This window comes from Oncorhynchus mykiss, chromosome 31 (genome assembly GCF_013265735.2).
Source record: "Oncorhynchus mykiss isolate Arlee chromosome 31, USDA_OmykA_1.1, whole genome shotgun sequence".
Lineage (NCBI taxonomy): Eukaryota > Metazoa > Chordata > Actinopteri > Salmoniformes > Salmonidae > Oncorhynchus > Oncorhynchus mykiss.
In genome coordinates this window covers 28,919,947-28,947,874 of record NC_050571.1, presented here as the reverse complement: position 1 = coordinate 28,947,874, position 27,928 = coordinate 28,919,947, and the positions used below count along the sequence as shown (strand labels likewise).

Genomic DNA, 27,928 nt, shown 5'->3' with positions numbered 1-27,928 from the left:
GCCACTTATTTTAGTAAACAGCTGGGCATCTTATATTCTTCAATAAATCAACTGCTGTATATGATTTAACCAAATTAAACGGATGTACCAATCCCGGTTTGCCCCTTTAAAAAGGTGGGGAAAATTAGAGGTTTTATGCATCTAGTGAAAGTTACCGAATAAGAAATAAATGTCTAAATGTGGTATACTGTATCGTCATCATCCACCAAGTTGTATTCTCCTGTGCTGTGTGAGATATTACAATCCAAACAAAAAAAAACATGAGTCATAAGCTTTGGCTTACATTTCTACTGTTATAGCAAATCCATTTACGATAAAGATGTGTTTCTAACTACATATTCTTATTTTCATATCAACCAAAATATAGCCAGAAAAATAAAAACAGATTTCTTCATGGCAGAGTCAGTTGCAGATATTTATACAGATTCCATTACTGTAAAACGATAGTACAGGTCATTAAATGGTTAGGATGCTACAGCCCGTCCTCACCTCACCAAACAAATATAAAAACAAAACAAAACAGAAATGTTGTAAAGGACAGATCCATAGAGGTGACATTCTTTAAGTATCAACACATCTTCTGAATACAGCAGAGTTGGTGAAAAATAAAAATATAAGTTTAGGTTTCTGAGAATATAAAAGCAAAATAAAGTACTTTTGTTTGTTTTTTTACATTAGAAATGGGGAAAAACATCATTTTGGAACATCCTTCACCACCCTCCCCTAACCAGGCACCCGCTAACTTAGATCTTTGGAACTCACCTCGTAGATCAAGGTGCAACTCAAATCAAAATGTCAATTAATCTTAGATGGTAAAAGCCAAAATAATTACGACCGCAACATATCAAGTTTGAGGGCTTCACCTCTAGATCTGAGACGTGATGTTTTCAAGTCATTCAAAGGGCTTCCTTTCCTCAAAGCGGTCACTGTAAAAGCGCTGCACTGGGAGAGCAGGGAGTCCGGCCCTCATTCCGTTAGTCCACCTTCACCACACTGTAGATTTTATTTACAAACCAGAAGCAGGCAAAGAATCCAATTGTGCCTGAGGAGGAAGATAGGGGGGGAAACTCTTAGACACAGTACTGCTGTATACAAAATAAACACTACATTACACACTCAGTATAATACAGTGCCTTCAGAAAGTATTCATACTAGAGGTCGACTGATTATGATTTTTCAACGTCGATACCGATTATTGGAGGACCAAAAAAGCCGATGCCGATTATTGGAGGACCAAAAAAGCCGATACCGATTATTGGAGGACCAAAAAAAGCCGATACCGATTATTGGAGGACCAAAAAAAGCCGATACCGATTATTGGAGGACCAAAAAAGCCGATACCGATTATTGGAGGACCAAAAAAGCCGATACCGATTATTGGAGGACCAAAAAAGCCGATACCGATTATTGGAGGACCAAAAAAGCCGATACCGATTATTGGAGGACCAAAAAAGCCAATACCGATTATTGGAGGACCAAAAAAGCCGATACCAATTAAAATCGGCAGATTTAAAAAATAAATTACAACAATACTGAATTAACATTTATTTTAACTTAATATAATACATCAATAAAATCAATTTAGCCTCAAGTAGATAATGAAACATGTTCAATCTGGTTTAAATAATGCAAAAACAAAGTGTTGGTGAAGAAAGTAAAAGTGCAATATGTGCTATGTAAGAAAGCTAACGTTTCAGTTCCTTGCTCAGAACATGCGAACATATGAAAGCTGAGTCTTCAATATTCCCTGGTAAGAAGTTTTAGGTTGTAGTTATTATAGGACTATTTCCCTCTATACCATTTGTATTTCATTAACCTTTGACTATTGGATGTTCTTATAGGCACTTTAGTGTTGCCAGTGTAACAGTATAGCTTCCGTCCCTCTCCTCGCTCCTCCCTGGGCTCGAAACAGCAACACACCGAAGCAGCATTGCCCATGCAGAGCAAGGGAAACAACCACCCCAAGGCTCAGAGCGAGTGAAGTTTGAAACGCTATTAGCGCGCGCTAACTAGCCAGCCATTTCACTTCATTCACACCAGCCTCATCTCGGGAGTTGATAGGTTTGAAGTCAAACAGCGCAATGCTTGACGCACAACGAAGAGCTGCTGGCAAAACGCCCGAAAGTGCTGTTTGAATGAATGTTTACGCGCCTGCTTCTGCCTAACACCGTTCAGTCAGATACTTAGATACTTGTATGCTCAGTCAGATTATTTGCAAACGCAGGACACGCTAGTAATATCATCAACCATGTGTAGTTAACTAGTAATTATGATTGATTGATTTGTTTTTTTATAAGATAAGTTTAATGCTAGCTAGCAACTTACCTTGGCTTACTGCATTTGCATAACAGGCAGTCAGTCTCCTTGTGGAGTGCAACGAGAGAGAGGCAGGTCGTTATTGAGTTGGACTAGTTATTAACTGTGAGTAAGGTTGCAAGATTGGATCCCCCGAGCTGACAAGGTGAAAATCTGTCTTTCTGCCCCTGACCGAGGCAGTTAACCCACCGTTCCTAGGCAGTCATTGAAAATAAGAATGTGTTCTTAACTGAATTGCCTAGTTAAATAAAAGTGTAAAATAATATTTTTTTAACATTTTTTTTACAAAATTGGCACACATAAATACCGATTTCTGATTGTTATGGAAACTTGAAATCGGCCCTAATTAAATCAGCCATTCCGATTAATCGGTCAACCTCTAATTCATACCATTTGACTTATATCACATTTTGTTGCGTTACAGCCTGAATTCAACATGGATTAAATAACACACACAGTCAAAAGTTTGGACACACAACTACTCATTCAAGGGTTTTTATTTGTACTATTTTCAACATTTTAGAATAATAGTGAAGACATCAAAACTATGAAATAAGACATGGAATCATGTAGTAACCAAAAAAGTGTTAAAACAGATCAGAATTGATTTTAGATTCTTAAAAGTAGCCACCTTTTGCCTTGACAGCTTTGCATACTTGGCATTCTCTCAAACAGCTTCATGAGGTAGTCTGGAACACATTTCAATTATCAGGTGTGCCTTGTTAAGTTAATTTGTGGAATTTCTTTCCTTAATGCGTTTGAGACAATCAGTTGTGTTGTGACAAGGTAGGGTTGGTATACAGAAGATGGTATTTTACCAAATAGGGCTAAGTCCATATTATGGCATGAATATCTTAAATAAGCAAAGAAATGACAGCCCATCATTACTTTAAGACATGAAAGTCAGTCAATAGACAATTTCAAGAGCTTTGAAAGTTCCTTCAAGTGCTATGATGAAACTGGTTCTCATGAGGACCACCACAGGAAAGGAAGACCTAGAGTTATATTCTGCAGCAGAGGTAAGTTCATTAGTTACCAGTCTTAGAAATTGCAGCCCAAATAACTGCTTCACAAGTAACAGACATCTCAACATCAACTGTTGAGACTGCGTGAATCAGGCATTCATGGTCGAATTTCTGCAAAGAAACCACTACTAAAGGACTCCAATATGAAGAAGACTTGCTTGGGACAAGAAACATGAGCAATGTTAGAGCGGTGGAAATCTGTAATTTGGTCTGATGGGTCCAAATTTGAGATTCTCTTTATGAGACGCAGAATAGGTGAACGGTTGATCTCCTCCGCATGTGTGGTTGGTTCCCACCATGAAACATGTAGAAGGTGTGATGGTGCTTTACTGGTGACACGGTCAGTTATTTATTTAGAATTCAAAAAGGCACCAGCATGGCTACCACAGCATTCTGCAGTGATACGCCATCCCATCTAGTTTGCGCTTAGTGGGACTATCATTTGGTTTTCAAAAGGACAATGACCCAACACACGTTCAGGCTGTATAAGGTCTATTTGACCCAGAAGGAGGGTGATGGAGTGATGCATCAGATGACTTGGCCTCCAAAAAGCACCCCACCTTAACTCAATTGAGATGGTTTGGGATGAGTTGGACTGCAGAATGAAGGAAAAGCAGCCAATAAGTGCTCAGCATATGTGGGAACTCCTTCAAGACTGTTGGAAAAGCATTCCAGGTGAAGCTGGTTGAGAGAACCCCAAGTGTGTGCAAAGCTGTCACCAAGGCAAAGGGTGGCTACTTCTGAAGAATCTAAAATATATTTTAATTTGTTTCATACTTTTCTGGTTACTACATGATTCCATATTTGGTATTTCATAGTATAATAATAGGTGTAGACATCAACACTATAAAAAAAATGTAAAAAAAAAAAATAAAAAAAAAAAATCAAATAAAAAAAGAACAACTCTTGAATGACTTGAATGTCTAAACTTGACTGGTACTGTAAAGTCGTGGCCAAAAGTTGAGAATGACACAAATATTACATTTTCAAAGTCTGCTGCCTCTGTATGATGGCAATTTGCATATACTCCAGAATGTTATGAAAATTGATCAGATGAATTACAAATTATTGCAATGGCCCTTTGCCATGCAAATGAACTAAATCCCCCCCAAAACATTTCCACTGCGTTTCAGCCCTGCCACAAAAGGACCAGCTGACATGTCAGTGATTCTCTCGTTATCACAGGTGTGAGTGTTGACGAGGACAAGGCTGGAGATCACTCGGTCATGCTGATTGAGTTCGAATAACAGACTTCAAAAGGAGGGTGGTGCTTGGAATCATTGTTCTTCCTCTGTCAACCATGGTTACCTGCAAGGAATCACGTGCCGTCATTATTGCTTTGCACAAAAAGGGCTTCACAGTCAAGGATATTGCCGCCAGTAAGATTGCACGAAAATCAACCATTTATCAGATCATCAAGAACTTCAAGGAGAGCGGTTCAATTGTTGTGAAGAAGGCTTCAGGGCGCACAAGAAAGTCCAGCAAGCGCCAGGACCACCTCCTAAAGTTGATTTAGCTGCGGGATCGGGGGACCACCAGTACAGAGCTTGCTCAGGAATGGCAGCAGGCAGGTGTGAGTGCATCTGCATGCATAGTGAGGCGAAGACTTTTGGAGGATGGCCTGGTGTCAAGAAGGGTATCAAAGAAGCCACTTCTCTCCAGGAAAAACATAAGGGACAGACTGATATTCTGCAAAAGGTACAGGGATTGGACTGCTGAGGACTGGGGTAAAGTTGTTTTCTCTGATGAATCCCCATTCCGATTGTTTGGGGCATCCGGAAAAAAGCTTGTCCGGAGAAGACAAGGTGAGCCCTACCATCAGTCCTGTGTCATGCCAACAGTAAAGCATCCTGAGACCATTCATGTGTGGGGTTGCTTCTCAGCCAAGGGAGTGGGCTCACTCACAATTTTGCTTAAGAACACATACATGAATAAAGAATGGTACCAACACATCCTCCAAGAGCATCTTCTCCCAACCATCCAGGAACAGTTTGGTGACTAACAATGCCTTTTCCAGCATGATAGTTAATCACTTGACTTATGGCAAGTTGCTCTAAGTGGCTCGGGGAACAAAACATCAATATTTTGGGTCCATGGCCAGGAAACTACCCAAGACCTTAATCCCATTGAGAACTTGTGGTCAATCCTCAAGAGGCGGGTGGACAAACAAAAACCCACAAATTCTGACAAACTCCAAGCATTGATTATGCAAGAATGGGCTGCCATCAGTCAGGATGTGGAAGTTAATTGACAGCATGCCAGGGCGGATTGCAGAGGTCTTGAAAAAGAAGGGTCAACACTGCAAATATTGACTCTTTGCATCAACTTCATGTAATTGTCAATAAAAGCCTTCGACACTTTTGAAATGCTTGTAATTATACTTCAGTATTCCACAGTAACATCTGACAAATATCTAAAGACACTGAAGCAGAAAACTTTGTGGAAATCAATGTGTCATTCTCAAAACTTTTGCCCACGACTGTATATAATTATTTTCTTACCCATCTACACACAATACCCCATAATAACACATTTATTAAAAATGAAATACAGAAATCTCTCATTTCCATAAGTATTCATACCCCTGCGTCAATACTTTGTAGAAGCACCTTTGCCAGCGATTACAGCTGTGAGTTTTTCTGGATAAGTTGGCTCCCGAGTGGTGCAGCGGTCTAATGCACTGCATCTCAGCGCTAGAGTCGTCACTACAGACACCCTGGTTCGAATCCATGCTGAATCACAACCGGCCGTGATTGAGAGTCCCCATAGGGTGGCGCACAATTGGCCCAGCATCGTCCGGTTGTGGCCGGTGTAGGCCGTCATTGTAAATAAGAATTTATTCTTAACCGACTTGCCTAGTTAAAAAAAAAAAAATCCACACCTGGATTGTGCCACATTTCTCCATTATCCTTTAAGTCACCTTGGCCTAGAGACATTTACAGTTATCAAAACATCACGCCAGGGTAAGTCTACAAGAAACCCAGCCCGTATTTAAGTGTTTTTAAAATACTCTATGGGAAAAATGAATGGTGAAAAACAAATTGGAACCATTTCCTTGTTTGACCGCTAGATTTTAATGGGTATTATGACTCATACTGTGGTTCTCTATAGATGTCCTTCTTTGCGAGGCATTGGAAAACCTCCCTTACAGATAATTGTATGTGTGGGTTACAGAGATGTAGTCATTCAAAAAGTATGTTAAACACTATTGCACACAGAGTGCAACTTATTAGGTGACTAGTTAAGCAAATGTTTTACTTTTATTTAGGCTTGCCATAGCAAAGGGGTTGAATACTTATTGACTCAAGACATCTCAGCTTTTTATTAATTTGTAAAAATGGCAACAAAAAATATGAAAAATCCACTGACATTATGGGGTACTGTGTGTAGGCCAGTAAACAAAAACAATTCAGGCTGTAAGAGTAAGATGTGTAAAAAGTCAAAGGGTGTGAATAATTTCTGAAGGACTGTAAATACACTGTATGACATGGGTGTAATGTACAAACTGTACAGGTCTTTTACAGCCACATAGCTGCCAAAACAATGGAAACACTTGAGAAATGACAGATACAAATCAGGTGCTTCCACACAGGTATGGTTCCTTAATTAAGCAATTAGCATCCCATCATGCCTAGGGTCATGTCTAAAAAATGCTGGGCAGACCATTATTTTGGATACCATGGCTATGCCCCTCCATAGGATGACAATTCACTGAAAGGTTTGTTGAGCATGAAAATGATGCAAGCCATATGCCATGGCCTGGGGCTAGCATCAAAACTTCAGTTGTCACTATGCATTGGGGCAGGTAATGTTCTCCTGGCATCCGCCAAACCCAGATTCGTCTGTAAGACTGCCAGATGGTGAAACGTGATTCATCACCCCAGACGGCGAGCTTTACACCACTCCAGCTGACACTTGGCATTGCGTATGGTGATCATAGGCTTGTGTACGGCTGCTCAGCCATGGAAACCAATTTCATGAAGCTCCCGACGAACAGTTATTGTGCTGACGTTACTTCCAGAGGCAGATTGGAACTGGGTAGTGAGTGTTGCAAACGAGGACAGACGGTTTTTACTCGCTTCAGCCCTGTTCTGTGAGCTTGTGTGGCCTTCCACTTTGAGGCTGAGCCTATATCTAACGAACTGACTTGTTGGAAAGGTGGCATCCTATGACCGTGCCACGTTGAAATACACTGAGCGCTTTAGTAAGACCATTCTACCGCCAATCTTTGTCTATGGAGAGTGCCTGGCTGTTTGCTCGATTTTATACCTGTCAGCTACGGATGTGGTTGAACTAGCCGAATCCACTAATTTGAAGGGATGTCCACATACTTTTGTATATATTGTGTATGCCAAGGTGCATTGAAGCTGTTCTGTCTCAACGCCCTATCAAGACACTTTATATTAATGCTTAATTTATTTTGGCTGTTACCTGTACATATAAACCATTCAGTTTGTCAGAGTGGAAATGAAGTGACATTGATGTTTGAGCTCCTCTCTGGAGAGAACAATTTAATTGGGCAAAATCCTGGGAGAAAATTCATTTTTTTTTTTTTAAACGTTGAACACCCGTATCTGACGGCTCAATGAGAGCCATACAAGAGACTCCTGGATTAAGTTCTGAACAAAGTTGAGACGAGGTGAAATGGGAAGGACGAGGATTCGGTAAAAATCTGAAATGGGGCAGATTAGAATTATTCCGATGAAGGCCCGTTATTTTAGATTGATGGATCTTCTGCCAGCCCATCCCAATATTGCTTATCGCAGTCTTAAGATGGAGGCTGACACTGTTTCGGTGATATAGGCTACATCTGGCCCTTAAGACGATAAATGCCTATGATTTTAACTTGATTTATTAGGATCCATCTGATAGGAGGTCGCCATAAGATCATAGGTCTATATAATATTTCGGGAGAGAGAAACTCATTACTTCAGGAGTAGTTTTGTATTGACTTTCCTTAAATTGTGTCCTAGGTCACAAGTGTGTGTGTGGTGTGTGTGTGTAAGCAAAGGCCAGACGGGGTCGAAGTGCCGTTACCATGTCAACCCTGTGTCCATTTCTACCCGTTCCACATCACAGGAAGGAAAGAGGGTGAGAGGCAGTATTGTTGTTGTGAGTGTGGATACCCAGTAATCGCCCACATTGCTCTCCTCCTGGTACACAGCTATATATTTTCAGTGCCGGCGAGGGAAAGTTGCCATAACAGCCGTAGTCAGGGATGCTGGTGCATCTATTAGAATCCATGGCAACTGGTAAATTGGGCGCTGCCTCACGCTTATTTTCTAGGAGACGAAAACTACCCTCTCTCTAAAACCAACACCTATAGGAGGGCTAACCATTGATCAACTACTACAAGCAGCAATTCACAAATACGTCCGGTATTCGTTTGTTTAAAACGCGTGCTCGGTTTTAATAGAGCTAATAATAGGTCAAATCCAGTCAAATGTCCCACTGAGGAGACCAGGGGAGGGTCTGTTGATCTTGAGCTTGGCTAAAATGTATTACAAAAAAATAATCAGGTTTGATGAATACTATAGATGAACATGTATAATTTAAGAGTAGGAACATGGAGAGGTGGTCAGAGAGCATGGCTGAGTGCTGTTCCTCCACAGCTCCTACGACCAGCTCTTTTCCATTAAGTAGTGGGAGGAGTTCACTGTGTGGAACACAGTCTGTCTGGCCTTTCTCCCTCCTCTCAGCATATGAATGAGCTGCTCAGTGCCAAACTTGGCACAGGAACCAGGAAGAGGGAAAGCCACTAAATACAACCCATTTAGAAGACTGGTTTGTATTCCTCTGCAGTATAAATGACCACATTAAGACTACAAGCTGCACACCGTTCATTTACCATTATGATCAAGAACATTTAAAAAATGATGAGTCTTTATTTGGTCTCAGTTTAAAGGATGCACTCCAGCATCTCCAAGGAGACTTCTTTAAAATGTTGCCGTAAGAAGGAAATGTCTGCGGTAAAAGTCTAAGTGCATTTAGCAAAGTACAGCTGTACTGCCAGTAAAACTAGAGGAACCAGAGGTGTGACGCCTGTCACGGGGGGAGGGGGGTTGAGCAAACAATACTTGCGCATTCCTTGGTCTGTCGTCACTGGAACGGGATAGGGTTCCTGGATCCTAGCAAGTGTGTACAGGGCCGGGCTGAGCAGCCCCTTTGATGTTAATCAACCCGGCTTCTTCACACAATCCCCACCTCCTTCTCCCGCTTATAGTCTTTACAACACAATGCCTCTGGGACAGATCGCTACTCCAGAAAATTTGTCACCGCCATTCATAAAACTGCAAGCGGTGTGTGTTGAAGGACGGGCGGGTTAACGCCTCTTAATCATAGTCCATGAACAAACAATAGGACAGGTCTTTGCAAATAATACAAGCTAATGGTTCATTGAGACGCACACCGGCCTGTTTAACTATCACGTTCATAAACCTCGCTCACGCAGTGTTCCCAGACCACTCACCTGTGAAGAGGAAGAAGATGAGCACCATGATGGAGGTGTAGCCGAAGTAGAGGATGGTGCTGGCGGCTCCTACGATCTGCAGCTTGGAGAAGAAGTAGTGGACGGCGTAGACGAACAGGTAGACGGCCGTGAAACCGCTGGTCAGGAACGAACGCCACCACCAGTGGTAGTCCTACAGGAAACAAGGTTACGCTACAGACATTCTGGATTTGAAAGAGTTATTACGTTGGCTATTATGGTTGAAGCAGTTACCCTGGTAAATGTTTAATGGTGTTTCCTAGTACACCATCGTCCACATTACAGTAAATGTACACCTACACGTTTCAGTAGGCCATTCTGAAAGAAGGCACTGAATAGTATGGTTTCCTCTCACCTCCGCACACAAGTGGAAGTAGCATAGCAGGATGGTAGCCTCAGAGCAGGTGATGAGGAGGATGATGAAGACCAGGAAGAGGAAACCAAACATGTAGTACATCTGGTGAGACCTGGAACAGAAGATAAAAACATTTAACTAACTATTACATCAATCAATGAAGTCAGTCAAACAAGTCTCCCAGCAGGCGAGTCGGTTCTACCAGAAAGATCAGCAACAGACAGACGGTCGGACAGGTGACAGGACACACACAACAGCATTACAGTTGTTTTATATAATAGAAATGGCTTCCTACCAGATGCTATTGAGGATGAAGAAGAGCTGGATGAAAATGCAGCCGAAGGGCAGGATGCCCCCCATGACGATGCCGGGGACAGGCTTGGTGAAGAACGACTGTTCTGGGATTTGTCTGGGGATCTGGTTGGTTCTCACCGGCTGCTCAATGGCCTGTAGAATGGAGCAAGAGAGGGGTGGCAACTCATCAAGAAATGGAAAGTTGTACACCATATTAGAAAGGGCTGGCTTTTAAAGTGGACAAAATATCAGGGCCCGTATTCATAATCCAGCTCAAAGTAGTTGTGCTGATCTAGGGCCAGTTTTGCCAATTAAATCATAATGAATAAGATTCCATGGACAAGGGGATCTGATTTGAGACTCACGGGTCTCTTGAAGCCGAAGTAAGCACCGATGAAGGTGAGGGGCACGGAGATACCAAACCACAGAGCTAAGATGGCCACCAGCGTGCCGAAGGGGATGGCAGCTGACGAGCCTTCCACCCACAGGATCAGGTTCATCAGGAAGAAGTCTGCAAACACAATCCTGGGGAAGGGAGAGACAGATGTGAAGCCTCTGTACATATCTCCCTGTTAAGGAGAATATCAAATGAATGCAGCTTTGGATGTTACAGTACATACAGCGAACAGCTGACCTACCCTGGACACAACAGTGCTGTCAACAGGACATTGGTCTTCCATTTCTCACCACCGAAAGCTGAGGACACATGGGGAAATAAGGGTTCAAATCATAAGCTATAAACTGGGCATACAGAACACAGACTATTCAGGCAGAAATACATATCTAACTGAATGGTTGGAGGGAATATCATACTGTCCTGATCACTGAAATGCCCTGAAATGATTTGTTTTGCATTCATATCATTTCCTTCTCAAACTCAATCTTATTAAATGAATTCACGGGTGGTTCGTTGATGAGTATGTCAAATGGGGCTTACTCTTGTAGAGGCGTGCTGACACGTATCCTGCAGGGGTGCCCAGCAGAACCCACAGCACCACAGAACAGGTCATCAGAGCCCCTCGGTTAGCTGGAGACAGGAACCCCAGGCAGGCCAGGACTAGAGGAGTCAAACCGATGTCACCATCACTACAGAGAATACTACCACTATTACTCTAGTAAAATGTCAATAAGAGAATGATTATTACGCCATTAAAAACTCTTCCCTATAGGTCATGTAGACTTGAGTTCATGTTGAATAAACCATCTTCTGAAGATGCTGTAAGGCATTGTGATTTTACGTTGCTTATTAACCTCCACGGGATCGGTGTCCCCACCACGAGATGGTTGAGCTAACGTAGACTAATGTGATTAGCATGAGGTTGTAAGTAACAAAAAAAAATCCCAGGACAGACATATCTGATATGGGCAGAAAGCTTAAATTCTTGTTAATCTTACTGCACTGTCCAATTTACAGTTACTATTACAGTGAAAGAATACCATACTATTGCTTGAGGAGACTGCACAATTATGACCTTGAAAATGTTTTAATAAACCAATTAGGCACATTTGGACAGTCTTGATATAACATCTAACAGATATGCAATGTTTCATTGGATCAGTCTAAAACTTTCCACATACACTGCTGCCATCTTGTGGCCACATTCTAAATTGAGCCTGGGCTGGAATAATACATTATGGCCTTTCTACAACAAAATATATATATATATATATATATATATATGTGTTATATTCTCCTACATTAATTTAACATTTTCACAAACTTCAAAGTGTTTCCTTTCAAATGGTATCAAGAATATGCATATCCTTGCTTCAGGCAGTTAGATTTGGGTATGTCATTTTAGGCAAAAATTTAAAAGAAAAGGGTCAGATCCTTATGAGGTTTTAAAGCATCTGAGGAAGAGTTACTTACAGAGGGTGATGAAGGTCATGATGAAGATTTGGGTTCCCTGGCCGAGGAACACAGAAAGCAGCATGCCCTTCCTGGGAGGCCTAAACACATCCCCGTGCACCTGCTTCCACCCAGACTCCTCCTGGGCATCCTCCTGTTGGGTTAGAGTGCACCACAACCAATCAGAACCAATGGAATGGTCAAATTTATGCATATTCAAATTGCTTCGTTACGGATCAGCCAATCACCAAGAGGGACTCATTAGCCCATATAACACCTGCTAGTGTAGCAAAAACCACATGACCATGTTAGCCAATGGCTGTAAATTATGGTGTAGACAGGAACTCAGTTTAGCCCAATAGCAGAGGTGGTTAAGATTTTTTAATATTTTTTTTATTCAAAGGACTGTTCAGCTGTAAATGATGGCCTGCACTACACCACATTTTAAAAGGTTTACAAGTTATATAACACTTCAAGAGGTAGCTCCCAGAAATCACACCAACAATCCCCAATTTGTGCTCAAATGGCTTTCCTTACATAGAATATGGATTTTCCTTGTGGTGGTGGAGCCTTTATCAACTCTTCCTGTGAATATGAAATGTTACAACAAAGGTTTCATGCTTGTGGTTCGGCAACATACAGAACATAAATGACTTTTGGCAGAGGAATCTTCTGCCACGTCCATCTGCCCCATTCACTCATGAAGGATTCCTTTGCGTACAATGGAACACAACTGAATAATCCAGTTCTGTTTTGCTGCATGTAACTTGGTTCCATACGATCGTATAGTTTGACGGTCAGAGAAGTGAGATGGTGAGTGTCTCAAAGAGCTGCTTTGTGTGTTTCTTTACCTGGTCCACCTGGTTGTACCTGGCGATGTCCTTGTGCAGGGTCCTCAGCATTATCATAGCCACCATGCCAGACAGGAAGAGCACGATGACCAGAGAGTTCATGATGCTGGAAGGAACACAAGCCATGCGCCATTAACATGACAGCAGAAGAGCACCACATTCTAATCTACTGTATAACAGCACTGGAATGGGAATATTTAACAAGACTAAAGTTCCTATTACATTTAGAGTGATCAACATTCTGTTTAGCATATTTGGAGTTTGTTAAGACATGATTTCCAGTGTTCCATTTGTGACATTTAAGGTGCAGGTTGGTCACTAGACTAGATGCTGTATGTTATGGATTAAACTCATATCTATTGATAGTGATTGACTGGAAACGTCACTGCCTTTTGGTTTTGACTTCATTACAAGTCTCTCAGGCTGGTGTTTACAGAACAGTTGTCTGCTGATTAGGATATAAGGAAGGGCCTTCTCAGAGGCCTGTTAGACATTTTCTCTACTTCTGTGCTGTAAGTCCCTTATCAAGGCTGAGTGTTGCGAGACCTAGCGTACCTGAGACCTAGCGTACCTGAGACCTAGCGTACCTGAGACCGAGCGTACCTGAGACCTAGCGTACCTGAGACCTAGCGTACCTGAACCACTGGATGTTGGTGTGAGGCATGGAGACCAAAATGTAGTCCCATCTAGAGGCCCACTTGATGTCATTGTTTTCCTGTGAATGAAGAAATGATTATTTGAGAAAGAGAATACTTTAATGCTTCTATGAACTATGCTGTTGACCAAACACATGGTGTACTTGTATGTGTAAAACAAATAATTTGTGGTTAACTGTTCTAATGTACCTCGAAGCTGACAGAGTAGGTGTAGGTGATTTTCACATCACTGCTAAACTCTCCAGGAACTTCCATGGGAGGGCCTTCACATGTAGGTTTGTCAGCGTCAGCATTGTTGATACTGTCAATCACACAAACACACAAGACCACTAGCTACAACACAAAACTATTTCAAAAAGTATTATAAAGTTGGGGGCTTTCCAGTGCTTCATATGAAACTCTGCTTGTCTAGATGCACGCTGCAGTGCAAAAAAAGTAGGAGTTTTGGACTCCTCTGGTGAAATGTGGAAATGACACTAATCAACAATAATATTAAACAACCGTACGTGGCAGACAGTTGTTCATCGAGTATAGAACAGTGCATATTCATGGCCACCTATGGAAGCACCAGTATGTTCAAGTGCGGCTAATGAAAATGGAATAGATGTGCTCATACATCACCTGATTTACACGCCATCTGGCCGTCTGAAATTCTTACCTCTTGGGCTCCAGTGTGGCAGCCACCAGGCGAGCTCCTCTCCACCCCTCCCCTTCCCCATTGTGGTAGGTCAATTTGATGTCCACGTGGTTGAAGATGTAAAATGTGTTCTTCTTGTTGAACTCGGACTGAAAAGAGAAAAGATTCCAGTCAATTACCCCATATTACATAGTGCATACTAAACACAATCATATTCAAAGTAGGTTATCATTAGAGCTATTATAAAAACAGCACGACTCACTGACTCACCCTAATACGACACACTCACCCCACTCATGGTCCAACCTAATGATGTTGTTACTACTGAATATTACCATTTCACAACACAGCCTGCCCTGAACTAGAATTGGCATAGCTACAATCTCTGGTGTTATCAGATAGATATTGGGCAACCATCCTGTGTGTGAGATATTGTAAAAGTATGGCTCACATTGATGACACAGGCATCTTTAGCGCGCCCTTCGGTGGTGACGAGGCAGCCAATGGGGAATCCAGGATTGCAGTATTTCTGACTGTCTTCCACATCATAGCACCAGGTGACTGGCATGTTGTCAACAATCCTGAAAACAAACACATATTTTGTTTAACCCAATTTAAAAAAACTCTCAAACTGGAAAAGCCCTGCAAGTGATTTGGTTGACACAAATCTGTCTCCCGTTCATCCACCTGTCTAACCAAATGCTGTGCAAAAATAGTGTTAACCTCTTGTATAGGATTCGTATCATGCTAAGGGGCCTTACTATGCCTGGGGGTAAGCAGACCCATTTTCTGTAGAATTAACTACAAGTATCTCAACCTATTCAGGAGAAGGAGAATGATTAGCTCACCAATGGTGCTGGTAGTTCAACTGCATTCCTCTCTTGAGGAAGTCCAGCATGTTCTTATCCTCAGTTTTATCCTTCACATAGGTTTTGGTGCACAATTTCTTGCATTTCTCGTCTTTTTTGAATGAGAACTGAAGGAAAGTGAAGAATAAAAACTCTTGACACTGCCATAAAGTAACACATAAATGGGTATAACAGGAAGAACAGGGCAGCTTGAATAGCCGGTCTTGTCTGGAGTGATTGAGCAACACAAAACAATGGAATCCAATACCTGAAAAGCTGGGCCCAGAGGACCTTTAGTGTAATTAAAGCCTGGTGGTACATGTCAGACTATCAATGAAACCTGTGATGACAGAGGTGCCCTACCTTGTATGGCGACGTCTCAATTCTCTCACCAAATAGCACCTGGCCCAGGTTCTCAGACGGTCTCCTCTCGTTGTCATCTTTGCAGAAGTCAAAGCTGTGAAATAAATTTGTTGACAATGAATGTGCAATGATCTAACAAAAGTAAGATACGGTAGACAGAGGTATGTACCAGCCAGAGCTGCCGCCAAAGTTAAAGTAAATAAAAACTTGAATTAATCATGAAGAGAAAATGTTGTAAAAATTAAAATAAAGAATATACTCAAACTATTATCTATGACTCCAAAACTAACTAAAATAAAAACAGTCATGTATTATGTTCAGTTTGTTTGAGTGACCATCGGGCCACATCGCTGACCAAGGCCCTTCTCCCCCGATTGCTCAGTTTAGCCAGATGGCCAGCTCTTGGAAGAGTCTTGGTGTTTCCAAACTTCTTCCATTTAAGAATGATGGAGGACCTTCTTGGGGACCTTCAATGCTGCAGACATTTTTTTGGTAATCTTCCCAAGATCGATGCCTCAACACAACCCTGTCTCGGAGCTCTATGGACAATTCCTTCGACCTCATGGCTTGGTTTTTGCTCTGTCAACTCTGGGACCTTATCTAGATAGGCGTGTGCTTATTCGAGCTCAATTTCAAGTCTCATAGCAAAGGGACTGAATACTTATGTAAATAACGCATTTCTGTTTTTAAAAACCTATTTTCATTTGTCATTATGGGGTATTGTGTGTAGATTGATGAGGGGAAATTAGTATTTCATCCATTTTAGAATAAGCCTGTAACGTAACACTATTTTGAAAACTTCAGGGGGTCTGATTACTTTCCAAATGCACTGTATGCCTTTATTTATTTATTTTTTATTTAGACTCTTCGCTTTCAACTGACACCAAATTTGACATGCTCTTATGAACTGGAAATTACCTCACATGCATGCTTTCAGTCCCTAACACTAACACAAAATAAATCATATAAAAATGAAATATTTGTATACAACTGAACTAAATAACAACTAGCCAATCAAGTCTGAAACTGAAACCAAACAGAATTTCAAATAAAAATCAAAGATCTAATAGAAATAAAAACACAACTATAATAACCTTGGCTACTACTTACACGTCATATTCATAGGGCAGAACTGATTCCACTGAGTCCAAGCGATTCACAAACAGCTGGATGAGAGTCTAAGGAAGGAGAGAGATGGTCATACAGGCATGTTGCCTAATAAATCTGTGCGATACCACTTACAGTCAAAGCACTGCCCAAACATGGAAGATTAACTTAGAAGCAAAAGTGTTGAATAAAATTATAATATACTCCAACGATTGTCCATGGGGTTGATCCTTAAAATGATCGAACATTTTTACCCAACTTTTTTGAGCGCCGGTGCAGAAGTTGCGATTTAGATCACCTGGCACATGCACTAAACCTTGCAAACACTTGCAAGACTACGGTTAGTATGCATGCATCCGTCATGTTGATAGACATTTATATTATTTAATCACATTATAAGCGCAGCATTACGCACAAGGCAGAAGGCTACGCGCGAATGTTCCGTCCATAATGCAATTAGCGGGAAAACACATTTGTCAACACGCACATGCAAGCGGATGTGACAGAAAATATCCGTTAGGAATGTAGAAAGAGGGGAGATCTAATATGCAACTACTAACATGGGTTGACAGATGCTACGAATATACTGTACACGCGCATGTAATTTAGGTCATAAACACACAGATGCCTGTGTTTTGAAGTCAGTTTAATAATACAACAAGCACTGAATGGTGTAGGGAATCATTGTAACAACAAATATCATTTTTACAGTTGTTTGAAACCGGTGGACGAAAACGACAGTTGGTTTTGGTCCACCAGCTTCGAACAGTGGTTTTGGCGAATTTCATGGCCGATCACAACACTGGCGATTAAATAATACTGTGAAACACTAACGTACCACTATTAGCGCCAGATATATTATGGACATTTTAAGAAATAGCCACGGAAAAATAAAGCAAAAATGCGTAGCACCTTTAAGTACATTACTGTGATTGTTTTCATTTTTTTTTTCAAAAATAGCTTCTTAGGGTAATTTCTCAAGCAAGAATTTTGCTAGGACTATCTGGGAGTGGTCTGAGTGGTGGAGGGGAGGACTGATAATTAGCTGTTATTGCCAGAGGTTAGGAACAGCTCTTACTCACACTAAAAGGGCATTATCATTTTCACAATATTAGTCCAACCTCAGTGTGGAGATAAACACGGAGATATCACGTTTCTGACTGCACTGGGCCTTTAACACGCATATTTTGCTGTACGGTTTTGGAAACAATTGACTTATCTTTCATATCAGCCAGTAAATAATTTTATGAAAACTAGAGGTTAAATTACTACACACCCTTTATGGGGATTAGGGTTCCCACATGGTCATACCTCCATGTTACAGTCCTTGTTTAAGGAGGACAGAGAGGCGACTGTCTGTGTTAATTAGCCATCTAGCATGTCCACCTGTTCCCTTAGAATAACTGGGGAGTGTAACGTTAGTTCGTCGGCTGGACGTAAAAAGCCATATTGATCTGTTCAAACCTGCTACATACAGTAAGTGTATGCCTTTATTTTTAAGATTCTCAGAAAATATAAGTTCCATATGTTTCGAAAACGGTATCGCAAGTGGTGATTGGCGTTTCTAAACGTTAAAACAGTATCGGGATTGTAGTTAACATGGTTATACCGGTAAGCAGTGCTTACAACTGAGAACCTTGCTTGAGATAAGGCAGAATGCCTTGGGTTCTCAAGAGCAAATGTTTTGTAGTTATCTTACTAGCCAGCCGTGACGGACAAGTTGCAGACTAACTAATAATGTAAACCACTTCAAATCAAGACTAGTCAGCTAGCAACAACTGTTAACGTTACGTTAATGTTTGGTAGTTTAGCTAGTGAATAGCTTTGGTAGCTAGTGCAACAGTATCTGTCACTTGATTAGCATGCAGCTAGCTAAATAACGCTAGGAACAAACCCCGTAACTAGCTAGCCAGTCGGAAGGAAATAAACAAAAAACAAATGTAACATTAAACCGTCAATTTGATGCACAAACTAGTTAGTTTACAGCGAAATAACCACGTGCGACCATGTCAGTCCGTAAAAAATGACCAAATGTGTAAATGTACCTGACAATCATCGCCTCCTTTATCTTCACAAAAACTCACTGGGGCTAAACCCGGAAGGTAGAATCCTGAACAAGTACTAAAGGCAACTAACGTGAACACAAGTACAAATTCAGTGTCTATCCGCGTCTTCATTGTCCCGGTTTTGTTTCTAATTTCAATTCACTTGGTATGTAGCTAGTTCCGTTTTTGTTTCTGCGAGGAAAAATAACGTTAGCTAGCCAGCTTGTCAGCCAGTTGAGCTTAGATAATTAGCTAGCGTCCAACGCTACTTCTTCTATGATGTAATGGCTGTCCGCAAACCAACATTAAATGTGCATGCCGCCACCTACTGTGCTGGAGTGTGGTCGATTACGGTTTACAACATTTCTAAATCCTCCTACCTAGCTCAGTACTTCTGAGAAAATAAAAAAGATCCCTACTAAGTTCTAATTGACCCTCCCCCATCGCCTTCCAAACCCATTCCAACCTCAATGACCCCACACTTCAATCTTTCCCTCTCTTCAACATACTTACAACAATATAACAACACATGCTCCACCGTTTCAATCGACCATACACTCCAGATGCAAACCATTCACTTGCTTGGCAACCAGATGTAATTAATTACAAGTTCAATGTCCTAAGCAAATTCGAGCAAACACCACCTCTCTCTTCCGAATCTGACCTTTGAATCTTGGTCCACCAACCTTTCTTTGGAGGGCATATAAATGCCGACCATTGTGCTCAGTCCCATCTCTTCTGCCACATGTAACAGTTTAACTTCCGTCCCTCTCCTCGCCCCGAACCAGGGACCCTCTGCACACATCAACAACTGACACCCACGAAGCATCTTTACCCATCGCGCCACAAAAGCCGCGGCCCCCTCAGAGCGAGTGACGTAACCGATTGAAACGCTCTTAGCGCGCACTACCGCTAACTAGCTAGTCATTTCACATCGGTTACACACACATCTATCAAAATAGCCCTGACATCTTACATTTGGCCTAACCTCTACCCAATATCAATTATATCTTGTTTCAAATCTCTTTAACAAAGGAATGCTTTGTTAAACGTTAATTTGTGGAATATCTTTCCTTAATGCGTTTGAGCCAATCAGTTGTGTTGTGACAAGGTACGGGTGGTATACAGAAGATTGCCCTATTTGGTAAAAGACCAATTCCATATTTTGGCAAGAACAGCTGAAATAAGCAAAGAGAAATGACAGTCCATCAAAAATATGAAATAACCCTTTTTTGTTGTTGAAGTGACCCAAACAGGTTTAAACAAATCCTAACATATTTGAGATTCTTCAAAGTAGCCAACCCTTGTCTTGATGACAGCTTTACACACTCTTGGCATTCTCTCAACCAGCTTCATGAGGGGTTTTTTCCAACAGTCTTTAAGGAGTTCACACATATGCTGAGCACTTGTTGGCTATTTTTCCTTCACTCTGCGGTCCAACTCATCCCAAACCATCTCAACTGGGTTGAGGTTGAGTGATTGTGGAGGCCAGGTCATCTGATGCAGCACTCCATCACTCTCCTTGGTCAAATAGCCCTTTCACTGCCTGGAGGTGTGTTTTGGGTCATTGTCCTGTTGAAAAACAAATGATAGTCCCACTAAGCACAAACCAGATGGGATGGTGTATCGCTGCAGAATGCTGTGGTAGCCATGCTGGTTAAGTGTGCCTTGAATTCTAAATTAATCAGTGTCACCAGCAAAGAACCATCACACCTCCTCCTTCATGCTTCACGGTGGGAACCACACATGCGGAAATCATCCGTTCACCTACTCTGCTTCTCAAAGACAGCGGTTGGAACCAAAAATCTTAAACTTGGACTCATCAGACCAAAGGACAGATTTCCACCAGTCTAATGTCCATTGCTCGCGTTTCTTGGCCCAAGCAATTCTCTTCTTCTTATTGGTGTCCTTTAGTAGTGGTTTCTTTGCAGCAATTCAAATGTGAAGGCCTGATAGTCACTTTAACTATACCTACATGTACATATTACCTCAATTAGCCCGACTAACTGGTGCACCCGCACATTGACTCTACCGGTACCAACTGTATATAACCTCGCTACTGTTATTTTCACTGTCATTTTACTGTTAAATTTTTTTTCTCATAAATTATCTTTTGTTTACCTAATACCTATTTTTTTCCTTACAAGCCCTAACCAACAGCGCAATTTGTAAGTAAGCATTTCACTGTAAGGTCTACACCTGTACCGGAGCACGTGACAAATAAACTTTGATTTGATGTTGAGATGTGTCTGTTACTTGAACTCTGAAGCATTTATTTGGGCTGCAATTTCTGAGACTGGTAACTCTATAGAACTTCTCCTCTGCAGCAGAGGTAACTCTGGGTCTTTTCCTTTCCTGTGGTGGTCCTCATGAGAGCCAGTTTCATCATAGCGCTTGATGGTTTTTGCGACTGCAATTGAAGAAATGTTCAAAGTTCTTGAAATGTTCCGTATTGACTGACCTTCATGTCTTAAAGTAATGATAGACTGTCGTTTCTCTTTGCTTATTTGAGCTGTTCGTGCCATAGTATGGACTTGGTCTTTTACCAAATAGGGCTATCTTCTGTATACCACCCCTACCTTGTCACAACACAACTGATTGGCTCAAACGCAATAAGAAGGAAATTCCACAAATTAACTTTTAATGAGGCACACTTGATCATTGAAATGTACTCCAGGTGACTATCTTATGAAGCTGGTTGATAGAATCCAAGAGTGTGCAAAGCTGTCAAGGCAAAGGATGGCTACTTTGAAGAATATCAAATATAAAATAGATCTAGATTTGTTTAACACTAGTTTGTTTACTACATGATTCCATATGTGTTATTTCATAGTATTTATATCTTCACTATTATTCTACAATGTAGAAAATATTAAAGATAAAGAAAAAGCCTTTAATGAGTAGGTGTGTCAACTTTGACACGTACTGTACTTCCTATAGTAGATCACTCCTATTAGATTTACCAGCTGATAAACTATTCAATACAGAGAGTACTTTAATTCTAACAGGTTGTACATCCTCCACCCACTAGAGAGAAACAATTATCGCTTACAGTTCAACGGAGTATACTGACAGTTCATCTGTTAGCCTTCTACATATCTGCACATCAGATTCAGGACCATAAACGCCTGCTCCTGTGCGCACACTATCTGGGTCCTTGGATCCATCTGTGAAAAGCGGTAAAAAAGCTAAACTTCTACCAATGTAACTGTCAACCTTTCCCTACATCACTGACTTCTAACCAGTTTTTACTTTTCTCTACCAAGGTTAGACCAACAACAGGATCTGACAGTAACCATGGAGGAACATCCCCTATCACCACAGAAGGACCAACCTCCAACTCCCTCAAACCACTTTCATCAGCAAGCTTTCCAACTGTCCAACCAAAACCACTGCCTTGTCTACTAGCACACATCCAACCCGTTGTTCGTTTGGTTGTCATTAAGAAGTGGGGCGAACGATACGTTTGATTGGTTAGTCTTCCAGACTCTTGGCAAATATATTTACAACTAACCCTCCTTGTTCCATCTGTGCTCTTGGTCTTCTCTAAAGTCGTGTTAGTTGAAATGTTGCAAGCAACCTACCTATAACATTATTAGTGTTCAATGCTGTCAATGTTCTATATTTGTATGCCCATTAGAATAAAACAATAAATGGAAGAAAATAGAATATGAAAAATTATATCAGACATGCACATAAAAAATAGGCAGTGGTTTTACTCTTTGCGGTGCTGGTTTTTCAGATAGAATATGCATAAATTGCCAGCTACTTCCGGATGCGTGATAGCACGTGATCGTTATAAATTTACATCCATCGTTTCGCAGTTTTCTTGAGGCGCCAGCGCGTTGTGGAAATCGTAGAGGTAGGTGTCAAGCACCGTTCAAATGTATTTTGTGCACAATGTTTTGCAGATGGTAAACGTCCAACTCACGTTAAAATCAGATAAAACCCCCATACATTTATGCATGCACCTATTTTTTTTAACATCGACTAACAGCTAGCCAGCTTCAAATGAACTGTCGCCATTTTGAGTTTTGTTGAATGAACCCACAGTTTTGTCCGGTTGTTATTTATTGTTAAATGCACGTTTATTGTTAAGTTACTAATAATGCACTTGGACTGACATGGTCCCACGTGGTAATTCTGATTTAAACTAACTAGTTTGTAAATCCGCTTACTTGCCAGGTAACTCGAGCTAGTATAATTGATGTCTTGGCTGGATGGGAATTGGCAGAGATACGTTTGGTTTGGAAATGTTAGCTAGCCATTCATTCCACTTGACGCCATTTTGTCCTGCATGTTAAAGCTTAACAAATATACAATAACATTGTACATTAACTTTCTAATCGTAATTAAGTACATAACGTTAGCTACACAACACATAAACTTGCTAGACACCACGTAGACCCGAATCAAATATTCAGCTAACGTTAGCTAGTTAACGGCATGTTTCGAAACCGAGGTCTGGAGGGAGGACAAATAGTTTTCCCCAACATGCCTTAGTCCAAGCATGCTCATTTGTTGCACAAACAGTCGATCTGGTGGCTTAAAACTATTTTCTCCTATTAGGTTAAACCGACGCAAATATGGCAGAGGCAGACCGACCAGGGAAGCTATTCATCGGAGGCCTGGACACTGAAACTGACGAAAAGGCCCTTGAGAAGTATTTCAGCAAATATGGCAGAATTGTGGAAGGTACATATTTTTTTAAATGTTCATTTTATTTCGGTTATGAAGAATACACCTAAATGGATTGCTGTTACATTGCAATAGTTATGTCCCAATAAAGACATTACTCTTGCTATTGTATGAGGACAGAACTTATGCATATTGGAACTGCTTGGATCTCAATTATGAGCAATTAAGTGAATAACATAATGGTTATGAGCTGGGGAAAAAAAACACCAATACCTCAATTCTGAGCATCAGTTCAGATTAATATTTGTCTGCATTAAATATCTATTTTTTTCTTTCCAGTTCTGTTGATGAAAGATCGGGAAACAAACAAATCAAGAGGTTTTGCTTTTGTGACCTTTGAGAGTCCTGCAGATGCAAAGGATGCTGCACGTGAAATGAATGGGAAGGTAAAGTTGTGCATTTTTTTCATCTACTTAAATGACCCTAGTGTCTGTAGCTTGTGTACATTCCTAATGTTCACTTCAATCTCTTTTAAAAGTCGCTTGATGGAAAGCCAATCAAGGTTGAACAAGCTACGAAACCTACTTTTGGACGTGGCCCACCACCCATGCATCCACGCAGCCGTGGTCCCCCTAGAGGCCTTCGAGGATCTAGAGGAGCACCAAGTGGAATGAGGGGTCCACCATCCAGAGGTAACTTTGCGGAAGTACTCACCAGAGTTGTTGTATTGGGCATTTATGAATAGTATTATTTAAAAAAAAAAAACTTACATTGGGATATGTATGTAGGCTATGAAACTGACATTTATGACTTTTGAAATTACTTTTTCACATTGTTTCGTGAGTGCTGAGTTTGCCATTAATATTTGCATTTCTTGTCTGCCAAAAGACTACTATGATAACATAGGAATTGTAGAACCCTTTTTCAAAGGGATTTCATCCAGAGGCCCCCCACCACTGAAGAGAGGACCTCCGATTCGTAATGGAGGCCCCCCACCCAAGAGACACGCTCCTTCTCCTATGGGTAGAAGTAAGTGTGAATACCTCTCTTGAACTTATTGCTGTAAGGAATGACTAACCACGTAGTGCCACAGACTTCTGTTCTCCTGATAATTACTGCCGGATCTTGTTTTTGTTAGCTCCCATGTCCAGGGACAGGGACCCCTATGGCCCACCCCCTCCCCGCAGAGAGTCGATGTCCAGAAGGGATGATTACCCATCACCAAGGGATGACTATTACAGCACGAAGGACAGGTGGGTTTGCCCATTCAACAAATATCTTACTACTGTTTGCGTTTGGTTACATGTTCTTAATGTTACTTATAACATTTGTCAAATTGCTTATTTATACAAGTGGCATGTTTTCCCATTTTGACAGCTATTCTAGCCGGGACTATACGAGTTCCAGGGATACAAGGGACTACGCACCACCACCAAGGGATTATCCCCAATCCAGTTCCCGTGATGACTATGGGTCAATGTCCAGGGGCTACAGGTATGTTTGACTTGTGACTCTAAAGACTGGTTGAGAGTTCCGTTGACATAAGTAACGTTACACCGTTCCTTTCACTAGTGAGCGTGATGGCTATGGTGGAGGCCGGGAACCCAAAAGCTATATGGAGCGCCCTAGTGCAGCCGCCTATCGAGAGCCCTACGGTGGTTACGGTAAGATTGACCACTTAAGTATAATGGACAAAAGTTGCTCCAGTCTCCCACAACCTGCTCAATGTCCCCCTGGGAGCTGGAGACCTTACATGCACCGCAAGGGAAACATCCAAAAAGCCTCTTAACCATTCAATGTTCATTCTACAGTGTCACAAAATACTCCCTCAAGGAGTCGTGCTCAAATCTGTTTTTGTAGGGTGAAACGACCCTCACAAAACCATCAAGACCTCACTGAAAAACTGTGACCAATGTGAGATTCTAACAACTGGAATTCTAAAAGGAAAAAGCAGCTCCTCAACAAAACCATGGCATGCTCAAAGGGCTTTCATTGCCTAATTTATGATCCCCCAAGCTTGGATAAATAATCGCTGAAAGCACCTAAATGTTAAGTTTTGATCAGATCCCTAGCATATTGGAGATTTAAACGTATAGTTGCAATTGATAGTCTTTTAAGAAATACTCACAGAAAACATTGGCTCATAATTCAGCAAAGTGTGTGAAGTGAAACTTGCCAATTACCTGACCCATTGACCCTGCAGGTAACTCACGCAGCGCCCCACCCTCAAGGGCCCCCCAACCATCCTACAATGGCAGTGGCGGAAGCAGTCGCTATGACGACTATGGCAGCAGTTCCCGGGATGGCTATGGCGGTCGTGAAAGTTACCCCAGCAGTCGAAGTGACCCATACCCCCCTAGCCGTGGTGAGCGAATGGGCAGGCAGGAGCGGGGGCCAGCGCCCCCTATCGAGAGAGGCTACCCTCCTCGTGACGCGTACAGTGGCTCAAGTCGTGGAGCACCCCGTGGTGGCCGCGGAGGCACCAGAGTCGATAGAGGAATTGCCCGCAGCAGATACTGAGATGGACTTGGACATGACATCAAAGCGACCGCTACGTAATGCGTGTTCATTCACTACTTGTATAAGTGGGTGGAAAGTTGGAGAGGGCAAAAAAACTAGGATGTCAAATTCCATGGACAAGCATAGGTTTTGAGATGTTTATCTTCAGGCTGTCAATTTCTTTTTGTTTTAAGTGTTAAAATACTTTTATTTCCCCAGCCCATGTAATGATATCATTGCCAAGTGATGCGTGTTTAGTTTTTGTACATTTAGTGCTGTTAAGTCCTGCTATGCCCATGGATATGGCTTTCGTATACTAATAAAGTTTTTAACCAAAGTTCTTTACGCAACACTAATGGATGTTCTGAAAGTGACAAACTATTACATAAATGTACACCGATTGCCCAGCGCACATCAACAAGTAGAGATCATTTGAGATGCAGAGCTTTCAACTGTGACGCTTGTAGATGACACTTAGCAGTCCTGTACTTTGCATTGTCCAACTGGGTTGTCGGAGGACAACGCAAATGTCAATCAGTGTAGTTTTCCCTCAGTGGAAATGGAGTCATCGCCATAAAGCCAAACAATGCTGGCTTGCAACGACCTTACCAAAGACCAACAACCAAACGCCAGAGTCTTTTCAACCCGACTGATAGTGTCAACAGCTGGTAAGCAAAGCAAAACTTTTTGTTTCTCGTCTGTTAACTTAATTTCTCATTACCGTGAATTGCAGTCTGCTCAAAAGGTATAGTGTGCAAGAGACTGGATGCCCCAGGGAATGAAACGAATCAATGTAGTTCAATTGAAGTAGCTTTTTTTTTTTTGTCTTTTATCTACTAAATTTTAAGAAATTGTATTTTACTTGATAAACAATGAATTAGCCACTAAACCTACGTTACGGGTCAACATCTAACTTGTCAACAATGCGCAGAATCACAAAAGGAGATCACCTTTGCTGGGCACTTGTTTTTTTTCCAACTCATCCCAAAAAATGTTTGGCAATTTTTTTTTACTGAGGGGCAATGTTCATAATAAGGAATCTTTTTTTTGTGTACAGTGGATTTCATTTTATTTTTCTGTGCCATAGTCAAAGATCAAGCTTGTCTCAAGCATGCCAATTCTCAAATGGAGACCACTCGGAAGAGCAGCCATGTCCTAACAACCAAGCTGGAAAGTGAATGGGAGCGAGAATCAAATCGGACCATTGCGTTATTTGAAGGGGATACTGAAAGATTGGGTTATCAATTTGATGTAATCCAAAAGAAATGGCGGGATGATAATTTATATTTTCTTGTTTCAGGATGAGCAATCTTTTGGAACTATTGCTGATTAAAGCCGTCCTGCTGGATCCAAGTGGATGTTGGACCACTGCATAGAGAACCAAACGTGTATGACCACCACCAATTCAGTAATCAAGAGTTTATTAGCTACATGTAATATTTTCAGACTTAATAGACTGTATTTGCTTCCCTGTTCCAGGTACCAGTGCTGATCATGTGATGGAACCAAGCGTGGTGGGCAGATCCATGGACAGAACTCTGGCTGAGTTATAAGCCTTGAAGTCTTAATGTCTATTTTTGCCAATAAAACATTTTTTAACTTGGAATTGTTTGGTGTCATTTAGATTTTTGTTTGCTATTCAGGACTGTCTGCAAATGACTATGGTTAGCCACTAAGTGGTTGGTTTTTATATGGTGCCCAAAAGCAAAATAACTTGATTCCTGTAGTTTTGGGAGTCGATGAAGATGTTGAACTAGAATGTAATGCAGATTTCGTTCTGTTTGCCGAGGCACTATTGTGGTCGCCACTTTCTACAGCATTCTGTTGAATATGGAATGTGTCCCTTCAGATAACATGATTTCTCTGTTTCCTGATGTTATGTCAGTGGAATTGGAGGCACAAAGCATTCAACCGTAGCTCAGAATTCACCTACAGTGTCTCAGGTGTGGAAGGGCGTA

At 41.4% G+C, this 27,928-nt stretch overlaps 2 protein-coding genes across 7 annotated transcripts; one reads left to right on the top strand and one right to left on the bottom strand.

Moving 5' to 3' along the window:
- Nucleotides 1-185: 185 nt before the first annotated feature.
- Nucleotides 186-19,134, bottom strand: LOC110504943 (transmembrane 9 superfamily member 2). 2 transcript variants are annotated; one of them, XM_021583838.2, is made up of 18 exons: nucleotides 18,834-19,134; nucleotides 16,792-16,859; nucleotides 15,682-15,775; nucleotides 15,319-15,446; nucleotides 14,922-15,051; nucleotides 14,492-14,619; nucleotides 14,023-14,134; nucleotides 13,813-13,892; nucleotides 13,178-13,283; nucleotides 12,864-12,911; nucleotides 12,348-12,480; nucleotides 11,415-11,534; nucleotides 11,116-11,173; nucleotides 10,843-11,002; nucleotides 10,479-10,630; nucleotides 10,184-10,295; nucleotides 9,811-9,982; nucleotides 186-1,042 (listed from the first exon to the last, which is right to left on the bottom strand). In XM_021583838.2, the coding sequence occupies exons 1-18, from the start codon at nucleotides 18,963-18,965 to the stop codon at nucleotides 975-977; spliced, it is 2,001 nt and encodes a 666-aa protein (XP_021439513.2). In that variant the 5' UTR covers nucleotides 18,966-19,134; the 3' UTR covers nucleotides 186-974. The 2 variants fall into 2 exon arrangements, with proteins under 2 accessions (XP_021439513.2, XP_021439514.1); XM_021583839.2 differs by lacking the exon at nucleotides 12,864-12,911.
- A 2,735-nt stretch (nucleotides 19,135-21,869) lies between these two features.
- On the top strand, nucleotides 21,870-27,576 carry LOC110504944 (RNA-binding motif protein, X chromosome). 5 transcript variants are annotated; one of them, XM_036970307.1, is made up of 11 exons: nucleotides 21,870-22,012; nucleotides 22,100-22,306; nucleotides 23,403-23,528; nucleotides 23,811-23,917; nucleotides 24,010-24,163; nucleotides 24,360-24,500; nucleotides 24,610-24,724; nucleotides 24,849-24,965; nucleotides 25,044-25,135; nucleotides 25,675-27,358; nucleotides 27,450-27,576. In XM_036970307.1, exons 3-10 carry the CDS (start codon nucleotides 23,420-23,422, stop codon nucleotides 25,989-25,991), a joined length of 1,152 nt encoding a protein of 383 aa, XP_036826202.1. In that variant the 5' UTR covers nucleotides 21,870-22,012; nucleotides 22,100-22,306; nucleotides 23,403-23,419; the 3' UTR covers nucleotides 25,992-27,358; nucleotides 27,450-27,576. The 5 variants fall into 5 exon arrangements, with proteins under 5 accessions (XP_036826202.1, XP_021439517.1, XP_021439518.1 ...); XM_021583842.2 differs by lacking the exons at nucleotides 21,870-22,012; nucleotides 22,100-22,306 and adding an exon at nucleotides 22,576-22,695 and having other exon boundaries at nucleotides 24,387-24,500; XM_021583843.2 differs by lacking the exons at nucleotides 21,870-22,012; nucleotides 22,100-22,306 and adding an exon at nucleotides 22,576-22,695 and having other exon boundaries at nucleotides 27,271-27,358.
- Nucleotides 27,577-27,928: the final 352 nt, after the last annotated feature.